General features: G+C 46.4%; 1 protein-coding gene across 1 annotated transcript in view; it reads right to left on the bottom strand.

Moving 5' to 3' along the window:
- Positions 1-3,354: 3,354 nt before the first annotated feature.
- Positions 3,355-11,990, bottom strand: part of gfod1 (glucose-fructose oxidoreductase domain containing 1) — a gene marked incomplete at its 3' end in the record, with an annotated part of 23,773 nt that continues 15,137 nt past the window's right edge. The window contains exon 2 of the mRNA XM_083670010.1: positions 3,355-4,292. Within this exon, the coding sequence (XP_083526136.1) occupies positions 3,355-4,292 (938 nt within the window). The remainder of the gene's footprint in view (positions 4,293-11,990) is intronic.

The raw sequence follows: 11,990 nt of genomic DNA, 5'->3' as shown, positions 1-11,990 counted from the left end.
CCTGGCGTCATGGTAACAGAGACTCTTGGTCAAGAGTTACTATTAGGGTTTAGGGTTTCCTTAGAGAGGACCATGGGAAAAACAGTCACCCCAGAAAGCAGCCTTCACTTAACAACTGACATACACAGTTAAAATCACCACCACCATGAAGCGAGATCAGAGAAAAGAGAAAAGAGAGATTGTGTGTGTGTGCGTGCGTGCGTGTGTGTGTGTGTGTGTGTGTGTGAGATAGAGAGAGAGAGAAAAAGAGGCCAAGTTTGGCACTGTGGCTGCTGGTTGCTAGGTGACGGGCTGTGAGTGAAGCCCCTCTTTGAGGTTGGTGTTCCCAACTAACAGTGTGTGACCCCCCCCCCCTGCCACAGAGGAGTGGAGAGAGAGGGGAGGGGGGTGAGGTATATAACAGGACCAAACCCCCAGACGCTTCCTCAGTGTTTGTAAATGCTGGCACAGTAAGGAGAAGATCTTAATATCTACATTGAAGCAAACGAAGCAGAAGAACACATCGAACACACACAATTAACATTTTGAACTGTAACATCTCCCCAATGTTTCAAGTTTTTCTTTTCTGAGCAAAGAGCTGGATGCACCATAAGAAGCCACAGGCAAGCTGAGCAACGGCAAACACAGATATTGGCAACATGACTATTTTTTCATACCACAGACAGTGACTCCAGTGTCTAAGAGGGTTGGGTGTGCGCATTAGAAGCACACAACAGTGTTCAAGAGGGTAATACCATCAGGTTAGGTAATATACACGTTTCCTGTTGCATTGACAATTTTCCAGTTGTTGCGGTTTTGCGGTAATACAGCAGTAGTGTGTTCATATACATGTCAATGTCACAACTGAACCAAACCACGGTGAGCGGAGCGGAGATGACGGGGAGCTGAGAAAACAGCTTTAGAACGGTACAGTTAACCACGACACACATCTTTGGACGTTACTCTCTCTCCTTCCTTTAGATTGAAAAGGCCATCAGGCCACAAGGGGGTTCTTATACCACAGTGTGCAACGTGTCGAAACCGACCAGGAACATCCAGAAGCGTTGTCTGAGACCAAAGGCATGAAACTTTGGAGAACATATTCCAGTTCTAGTTTTTCCAGATTTCATAGATCTAATTAAGGCATGTTGATGATGCAAGAACCCTCTGTGGACAAAGGTGCAAGTCTACAGTTTTGATAAGCCCTATTGTGTCAATAGACTTAACATGGGTACGATCGCCATTGGCAAGCGGTCTTATCATTAGTGAGATATGTTATCATGTTTGTATGGGAGTGCCTCCCAGGACACATCACCTAAAACAATTTGAATATGAGAGAGTGTTTTCAGAAAGTCTGCGCCTAAAAGGGGCTGTGTTCAAATGAGCCTGTTGACATGATTGTTTAACTATTCATATAAGGTTGATACTGTTGGACAGCGTTTTACTGGTAAAGTCTGAACACACCCAGTCCCCAAGGACCACACCGTAGTATATTCGAATTAGTGGTTACAGCTCCGTTGTGAATCAGTAGTACTGTATAAGTATTTTTTCAGACACCACACGCACACAGTAGGAACAAACACACTGAGGAGCAGACCACTCCCAAGACCACTCTAACCTGGCTATGTCCCATCAGACACATCCCCACAGTACTAACCAGTCCTAAAAAAACAAAATAAATACTTTTTAACTGAACAGTGTGTGTCAAAACATCTTCCAGTTTTTCTCTTTTCACAGGTAGCTTACAAAACAAATTAAATACATACTTCTGTGCATTTTTATCTTGACAAAACCCATATTACTTCTTGTAATATACATGGCGATTATGGACTAGGAGACTTATGCAGATGGTGATACAGCACAGTTTGAGAACTTGAGACCAGACGATACACATTGGGAAAACATGAGTAATATGGAACTAAAAATAAAAAAAATAAAAAATCAATGTTTTGGCTTATAGGTCAACATGTGCTACAATGCTCTCCCATAACCTGTGTGGATTGCTATGAGTAAACAATGATGGGAAACTCCCTGGGCCTCTCTTTCATGGGTCAAATGTCTTTAGAAACTACAGTAGATTTGGAAATCTTTGAGCTATAAAACAGATACTAAAATTTGTTTTATTATCTTTGTAAATCGCCTTTTTTTTTTTTCAAACGATAAATCATAATTTGGTATTCTTTTCCTTTTTTTTTTTTTTTTTTTTTTTTTTGCATCAGTTGGTTGAAAGCCAGGTCAGAAATACCTACCAAAGCTGTCCTACACACTGACGTGCTACCTCAAAGGACATCGTCCTACAGGTAATGTTTCTCCATCTCTTCAGTCAGAACAACAAATTCAACTTCATCCTATTCATATAGTGCAACCACAGTGGGAACCAGAGAGTCATTCAACTGGAGAATGGCCTTGGTTCCAGTCTCTGATCTGAGTCTACAGGCTTCATGCGTGCTAGTGTCCTGCCCCATGCATTACCCCAGAGGGAGGTTGTTACTGATTGTTTTACCCCACATTTCTGCGGCTACATAAGAAGCTTTAAAGCATGCAAACGCTAACACGGCTGAGGATAACACAGGGACGACCTTGAGATTGAACATTATTAGGGTATAAAAGCGTGCCTATAGGCTTTACTCACAGCATAGCACAGGATTGCATCGTCAGTATCCACAGATTAGGAGTCTATTGCATATGGACGTAAGCTACTACATCGACTTCTATAAAAAAATAGAGAAGCAGGAAAAAGGCATTCCCTTGGTGCAGGCGGGATGACATGACTCCACTGGAGGAGCTCTAGGTGGATTTATTGCATACCTAACCAGAGGGAGCACCTGTATAAGAGCCCCTACCAGCCAAACTATTGATTTTTCGGCATTTCACTCTCTGGTTCCACACACAGACTTCAGACACACACACACACACGCACACACACCAGACGTACACAGAGACTGCGCTCAAGCTCACTGGGTTAACACATTCATCTCTCCAGAGGAACCTTACAAACCAGTGTTGTTTTAAGCATACAGTAGCATCCATGGTAACCACAGTTTATTTGGAGATGCTCTCTCTTCCTGCCCTTCCTCAGACCCAGGATGTAAGATGTAATCTAGGATGGATCATGCAGAGGAGAGAGTCCCAGGAAGCAGGACCTGCTCCTTCCCCACAATTGATCATCGATAGCCAGCCAACCAACAAATAGCCAATGTGAAGGCAGATAGCACTAACCCAGGGGTGTCCCTCACTCACTCACTTTCCCTGTCTGCAAAGGCAGAAGCGCTCATCATAATGTTCCTCCTCCCATCTCTCTCACCCCCCCCCGCCCCGCCTCCCCCCCCCCCAGCACTGGTCCAGACGGCCATCTTTGCAATCTAGTCACAGTCACTAGCAGTAGAGTGACATCCTGCTACGCCGCATGGCCTCGCTGATGAGGTAGGCGGGGCTGACCTCGGGCTCCTCCGTCATCACCACGATGTTCTGCCACTCGCCGCACGCGTTGGACTTCTTGATGGTGTCAACCACGCACAGCGCGTACAGGCAGTCCTCGAAGGTCGCCGCCATGGTCAGCGGCCGCCCGTCCCAGGTGCGCCGGTCGTCCTGGTCCTCGAAAGCCTGCCGCACCGCCTGCACCATACGGATGGTTCCGGTAAGGTACGGCGAAGGGATGTCGCTAAAGGCCTTCTCCGGTAGGGAGGCCTTCTCCAGGGGGGTGCTGTCTTTGAGGAGCAGTTCTGGCCCGCCCCCGGCGCCGATCCCGCCGTCGCTGTTTTTCTGTCCGTACAGGTCTGTCCCGCTGACCGTCAGCCGGCCCACCGTCCCCACCACGGTCACCTCCTGACGGAAATCTCCGGGCTCGTTGAAGTTCAACGTGACAGTGCAGCAAGCCCCTCCCTCCAGAACCATCTGGAAGGTGCAGAAGTCATCGCTGGTGATCTGGCGGATTCCCCGGATGTGGTCCGTCTGCTTGACAAAGGTCTTGAGGAAGCCGTGGACCTTGGCGGCCCGCTGGCCCGTCAGAAACGTCAGCAGGTCGATGATGTAACTCCCTACGGAGTGCAGCCCTCCTCCGCCCATGAGGTCATCACAACTCCAGTTGTACTTCTTCCCCAGGAGGCTTCCACTGTGGACCTGGGCCTCACACACCAGCAGCTCCCCTACATAGCCCTCCTCCAGCAGTTCCTTCATACGCACAAACGCAGGCAGGAACCGCAGCACGTTACCCATGATGCTCAGCAGCTTTGGGTAGTACTGGGCCGCCGACATCATGCGGAAGGCGTCAAGGGGGGTGGCGGTGCGGTCGCAGATAACGTTTTTACCAATTCCTTTGGGAAGGGGATGGGGGGGGGGGGGAGAGAGAGAAGTCAGAGTTAGTCACAATGCAGGCATAATCTACTCCTCTCCATGAAAACATCCCTTGAATAGAAAATGCAGCACTGTAAAAACTCCCAACCTCAACCAGCTGACTCAATATTCCAACCCAGCCCCCCAGAAACCATTTAAAGACAACAAGAAAAGAAATAAAATCTGAATTTCTGATTAACAGAAAATACATTCTTGCTTTGTCCATACAGTTATTTTTAATGTGAGGACAAAATAGTCACAGGAGTTTGCAGTTAGTCTTTACTGTACAAGGAAGGAGCAGAGGGATACGGGGGAAAGAGCTGGAGAAAGAGAGAATGAGTAGATAGAGAGGGAAAAGAGAGTGAGAGCAAGAGAGGGGAGGTAAGATAGAGAGAGGGAAACCATGAGAGACAGTCAAAGCACATCAAAAGAAACCTCATTATGCACTTCCCTTTAATTCCAATATTTCCAAAACCCCAGTGGTGCTAGCATAGCCTCATTATAAATAACACTGAGAGACTGAGCTGCAAAAGAGAGAGAGAGAGAGAGAGAGAGAGACTGATCTGCAGCACAGAGAGAGAGAGAGAGAGAGATACTGATCTGCAGCACAGAGAGAGAGAGAGAGAGAGAGAGAGAGAGAGAGCTCTGCAGAGAGCCATCTGACCTGTAAACAGCAGACAGAGGGTGAGACTGATCAGCAGCACAGAGAAAGAGAGAGAGAGAGTGAGAGAGACTGATCGGCAGACAGAGGGAGAGGGTGAGTGTTTTCACACTGCCCTGACCGCCCGCCCAGGCCATGAGAAAAGCCCAAACAATTAACATAGAGCTGCTAATAGCCCATTGCACCATTACCACAAGGGGCACATTATCCAGAGCTATCAACACAGTCAACTCTCTCTGTCTGCAGAAACCTTTAGAGCACAGCCTAATGGATGGACACTGAAACTAAGGGCTGTGGGAGTACCGAGCCTCAGCTTCCCAGTTGTATAAAGAGAGTAGAAACGCACACACACACACACACACACACACACACACACACACACACACACACACACACACACACACACACACACACACACACACACACACACACACACACACACACACGCGCCACGCAATAGTTGGCTGACCGGCCTGCCCCCGTGAACCCATACAGTACATGACCGTGTACATAGATGAACAGTGTGGAGTGGGAAAACAACATCCGCAACAACACACACACACACAGACAAAACACACACACACAACACAACACTTTTCCTTAAGAACCCCCTGTGTGAGGGACGACAGGCGGCGGGCTTCCAGAGACTCGTTGGAAGTGAAACTTGCCAGCTAATCTCCCATTAGCTCCAAACAGCTATGTCCAGACTATATCCAGGCCAGGAAATTAATCCCCTTGACCCAGTTCTGCGGTGCCACGGGAAAACCCTTCCCCCCGACAAAGCCAGCAAGGCTAAACCCCCCCCCCCCACCCCCATCACCACAAATGCCTAGCCCCTGTGAAAAGTTAAGTGCAAGCTCACAACTTGGCATTACACAGTGTAGGCTAATGACAGCCAGGACGCAGGAAAGGATGCATGACAGACAGATGGGAAAACAGGAGCAGAGAGATTTTGAAAAGAGATAGGGAGAAAAAGACAGAGAAAGACGGGGATATGGTCCAACATGTTAGGCTACAACACCAGAGCCAACATGTGGTGTTGTGGTGTTGTAGTGTTGTAGTGTTGTGGTGTTGTGGTGTTGTAGTGTTGTGGTGTTGTGGTGTTGTGCCATATGAGTATTTGTGTCCTACTCCTGTGTCCTTGGACTAATGCACCTAAAGAAGTGAGCTCCACTGTGACCGTAGAGAGAGGTACAGTGACATGATAGTCAGACACAGACACACATGCATGCGTTCTGTGTGTGTGTGTGTGTGTGTGTGTGTGTGTGTGTGTCCTTGGACTAATGCACCTAAAGAAGTGAGTTCCACTGCGACCCACAGCACTGGCAAGTGCACAGAGCAGTGACAGGAGCCCTCTACCAAAGGGACACCATGTCAGTGACAGGAGCCCTCTACCAAAGGGACACCATGTCAGTGACAGGGGCCCTCTACCAAAGGGACACCATGTCAGTGACAGGAGCCCTCTACCAAAGGGACACCATGTCAGTGACATGACAGTCAGACATGTGTGTCTTCACACGCGCACACATGCATGCGTGTCACTTCTTTAGGTGCATTAGTGCATAAGGATACACACACACACACACACACACACACACACACACACACACACACACACACACACACACACACACACACACACACACACACACACACACACACACACACACACACACAGAGTCTCAGGGGCAGGAGGCTAGACCACTATCTATCTGGCCATCGACCAGTGTTCGCCCGCGTTTGCTGACTGAAGTACTCATCTCACAGGTAATGTCTTAAGTCCCAGTGGGAGCTCAGTAATGGAGCAGAAAAAGTATTTGGCATTGCGGCACATGCCCCTGCCATCAATAATGTATACTAATCGTACCCAGCCTACAGTACTTCAATGAAACACACTGACTGCACCTCAAAGAGCAGCCATGGGGATCCCACCCCTGCAGAGAGGGTGAGAGGGCATTGTTGGCTGACACAAGTCCTCTCCTTCAACAGTTGCTTGTGTTTTGTTGTTTTTCTGTCTTTTTTTCTGTGGAAAAGAGAACATCTTTCGCCAAGTACCATGAGGAGTATGGACATCTGCAGGCATATCTGATTTAAAGAGCTGTGGCATCCTGCCAAAATCACCTAGAAAAGATGATGGCTTGTCATCTCACCGATGTCTGCGTACCCTCTAAGCTGCTTGAAGATATCCACTCTATGACGTTGACGCATCAGGCCAGACAAGGCGGTAGGGGAACACAGACAAAAACATAGGAGCAAAGTCTCAATATTCCACTTTCTAGCTAGAGTAGCCTTATAAGGATAATGAGCCTTAAAAGGATCTTTTATACTCAATGGAATGAAAACAAATAGTTTTGGATTAGAGGTTACCAATGCATTTAGACCAACACCGTAGTTGGTTTTCAATCACATCATGTGTGGCCGCAGACCGACACGCCAGAGCTGCTGCTTCCAAAGACTAAGCGACGACAGACCTTTTTCAGTGAGCACTTGCGTCACGGCAGGTAATTGGCTCTGGACTCCCAAAACTGCACACTCATCCTCAATTACCCGATTTGTCTCTGGGAGTAACGAAGTGTAAAGAGAGGGACAAGGAGGAGAGGAGAGGGAGAAAACCCACTTCACACCACATAGGTAATTACATGGTCATCAAAGCTGTGCTGTAGGAGGGGGACTGCGGTCCTTTCAGAGAGAAAGCTAGAGAGAGAGAGAGAGAGAGAGAGAGAAAGAGGGAGAGAGAGAGGGAGAGAGAGAGACAGAGAGAGACAGACAGAGAGAGAGAGACAGACAGAGAGACAGAGAGAGAGAGAGAGAGAAAGCTAGAGAGAGAGAGAGAGAGGGAGAGAGAGAGACAGACAGAGAGAGACAGAGAGAGAAAGCTAGAGAGAGAGAAAGCTAGAGAGAGAGAGAGAGAGAGAGGGAGAGAAAACTAGCCTCTTTATAATGTGATACCCCAACCTCAGTCAAGGTATCCTCCTGAAATCCTGAAGCCCCAGGGCTTAAAATAAACACCTCTGTATCAATCACCTTTCCCTCTCAAAACAGAGGCAGGTAAAACTGGTTCCATGTCCTCTGGGGGTTAGGGTTAGGGTCTGATGTGTGGCATGCATTACAGTAGATTCCTCTTGTGTCAGCGTAGGCACAGTATATTGGCAGTGTAGCGACTCTGAAATTGCACTCTGACTGAGAGAAAGAGGGCGAATATGGAGGTCGGCGTAAATTAACTGAGCGCGTTATGTGAGAGAGAGAGAGAGAGAGAGAGAGAGAGAGAGAGATGGAGCTGCATTATTATGGCAAAAGGCCCAGCAGGCAGGTTTCCTGTGGCGGTGTGACACTCTGCTCCACTTTGCCACATTTATCTTCTGGGCTTCCTGCATGGCTACACAATATTGTAATGAACAAAAATATCCTCAACACCAGATACACATCAGAGGCCAGGGCAGGCGTGACAGTGGCAAGATAAACCCTGAGACCAGTGTGTGTGTGTACATTAATGATGGTGATGCATACATGGACTCACACAGACACGCACACGCACACGCACACACACACACACACGTTATGTGAATAAAGGCTGCTTTTAATTGTGCGCCTAAACAATGTGGCTGAGGTAGGAACCAAGAGGAATGCTACGTTAGAGGGGTGGGGGTTAGGAAGTGGTGGTGGGGGCTTGTTACAAGGGAGCGCGATCTCTGGTATTGGATTACAGGTCGCATATCCAAGACCACATATCCCAGCCTAAATGGCACCATTGATCTACACCCAGTCATAGCAGCAAATACACAGAAAAGGTGTGCCCAATCCTGGGCACACACAGAAGGCTGACAGCCTCCTCTGGATCTTCAGATGGGAGTCCAATTCTACATTATCATGAAGCTCAGCTGGCGTAGTAGTGTGTTCCAATCTCTGCTATAGCTCCTCCACACAGTCATTACCATAACTCTCAATTAGGCTAAACCCTGTGGGAGCAGCTGAGGGTTAGTTTAGCCTAGCCTAGCCTAGCCTACACCACTGGGCAACAACTGGCTGAGGGGTTAGAAAACCAGGTGGATTATCAAGGATGTTACCGTGACAGCCGAACACAATAGAGCCAGAATTCAGGACGCCAGAAATAGAAAAACCGGGGAAAACTGGTCAGTCACAATTATGTGTGATAGCCATCTATGACGCTGTCACATGCACATGCTTCTGTGGGGCAAGGCTCAAGAGGAGACACCGTGACTGACTGGCAGGGAAACTTAAGGTACATATTCAGCCACAGATACAGCGCCTGACAGGCTGGGTAGAAAAATAGATGCCAGGGATTTTACAAAGTTTAACAGTGGAATCAGTACGCACGTTGTTGTTTATGTGAGTGTGTGTGTGTGTGTGTGTGTGTGTGTGTGTGTGTGTGTGTGTCCAGTGGTGCAGTGACGAGACAAAGGGAAGTGAGTAGGTGTCTAGGCTTTATAGACAGTCATCGGTCACTGACTCAGTGGAACAGTAATTAGCTTGTCCATTAAACCCAGGAGGCCATGTTCCGCCCCATCACTGAGTAATCAACCAAGGCCTATCAAAACCCCTCAAAAAATCATGTTACGCAAGGGAGTATAGTAGACCAGATGAGAGTGAAGTAGACCCACTGGTTACAAAAACTATTTTACAACAACAGACACAAATATTCCATCCATTACATGGGTGAGTAAACCATGGCTCTAAATCAATAAATAACATTAATGTCATTCAATAGAATGTGAAGTCAGATATAAACACACACACACACACACACACACACACACACACACACACACACACAAAAATGGGTGAGTAAATAAAAATGGGTGAGTTGAACAAGGTACACTCAGATGTTTATGATCGGGTGTACGGCCTTGAGGCCTACTCTCTTTCTGGGTTCTTCTATTCAAGGCAGTATCACATTGAGAGTACAGCAGCTGACAAAGGAAGGAAGGTTAAGGCAGCACACCAGGCACCTAGCAACAAGCACATATTTCTGCTGCTTTCCCAAACTGAATTTAGCTTAAAGCAATTAGCAGAGTAGGCGGAACAAATACAGAGGGAGGGGAAGACAAGACATTCTTGCTTGCCTAGCTTGCTTTCTTGTCGGACGTGAATTAAACAAAACAGCTTTCAGCTGACTAATTTGGTCCCATTGTTCCATCAGGCTGTCTCCTCCAGTCCAGTGTGCAATCAGACATTAACATCTAAATGCACCCATGCAAGGAGTGATGGATGAGTCTATCCCCAGGGACAGAACAATGGTTGCTCTACTGGCTTTGAGACACGGAACATGGAAAAGGTAGTTCCAACGGCACTGGAAAACGCTACATTTTACACTTAAAATAAATAAATAAATGAATGAGTAAATAAATATATATATATATATATGTTTCTTAGGGCATTTCTGCTTTTATTGGGATAGAGACGGTAGAGATTGACAGGACGGATGGGCGAGAGAGAGGACGAATGACATGCAAGACGTGTCGAGGGTCGGAATCGAACCAGGAACCTTGTGATTATATGGTATGCACATTATGTGCTGCGCCACTAAGCGCCCCTGAACTGACCACTTTAACCAGTCCTAAGCTCTCCCTCACAGGAGCAGGTTCTATCCATGGACGCACTGCAGGGGCAGGCCAGCATCATTAGTCTATGTGGGTACATTATATTTACATTACATTACATTTACATTTTTGACATTTACCAGACACTTTTATCCTAGCATAGATTTGTTCCTAGCATAGATTTGTTTTTCTTCTGATGACTGATGTATACGTAGATGATTCACTTACTTTAGACAAATGTACTTGTTGTAAGTTGCTTTGGATAAAAGGCGTCTGCTAAATGTCAAAAATGTCAATGTAAATGTAAGCGACTTGCAACAAATACATTTGTCTAAAGTGAATCATTGGTACATGAGTTATCATAAGCAAAAATCTACGCTAGGACCAGGTGCCCTTGGCAGTCACAATGCTAGAAGAAGGAAGGATTACTTTATTTTTTATTTGTTATTATTAACAGTAGAGGAACTGTACAGAGTAAGAGGTCTTTAGGAAGGGTATTACATGATCCATTCCGTTTTACCGAAACCTGTTATTATTACATTACATGTTGGTTAGAAATAGAATCACTAGTCTTATGATATTGTGCATTATGTCATAATCATGTTATGCTCATCAGACAGAGATAGTGGGTCATAGGGCCATGACATGAAATGTTAGGACCCTTCTGACATGTAGATGTCAGGGGCAGCTGTATTATAACATGTCAGACAGGAATAGAATGTCTTATGACACTGTGCATTATGATCCTGTTATGACCATCGGATAGACAGACAGGATAACAGAGTTGTGAATAATGACATGTCATAATTCATAACATTGTTATGACCATTCTGAGACGTAGGCTGTCGGAGGCGGAGGCTGCCAAATACAAAAACAAAACAACATTGAAAAGCGGAGTTTGAGCTCATTGTGCTAACTAATAATATATATGCCATTTAGCTGACGCTTTTATCCAAAGCGACTTACATTGCAGTGAGTGCATACATTTTTCAGTATATATGGTCCCAGCAGGAACTAACTGAACTTAACTGAACTCAAGTAAACAAAACACCTGGATGAGTTTGGCAGTCGAAGTACAGTATGTCATTGCTCTCCATTGTCTTTTGAACAAAACCAGGAAAAACAACATTGCATGGTAAATCCAAAGTTTAAATTTAGAGTTGTAAAGAACAGACAGACTGTTCTGTTCGCTGCAGTATAGAAATAAAGCACAAATAAAATATTTGAATAGCGCTCTTGGTCACAATTGTAACAGAGGAGCAGACAAAAAGGTAGCCATTCGTATAAACCAACCATAAAGTGGGGACGCTAGGACCTCCATTAATGAGCGGACCTTTGTGAAGTGAAGGGCAGTCCTGTAAATCTGGATGATGGAGAGCATAAGCATCACTTAGACGGCCTTAACTGCAGCTAATGCCCTACGGTCGCTAACAGAGAGCCTTCCCAAATTGCTTAGAGTG

This window comes from Argentina silus, assembly GCF_951799395.1.
Source record: "Argentina silus genome assembly, chromosome: 1".
In the NCBI taxonomy this organism is placed as follows: domain Eukaryota; kingdom Metazoa; phylum Chordata; class Actinopteri; order Argentiniformes; family Argentinidae; genus Argentina; species Argentina silus.
Note: the sequence above shows the minus strand (reverse complement) of the source record. Positions and strands in the feature narration are given on the sequence as shown.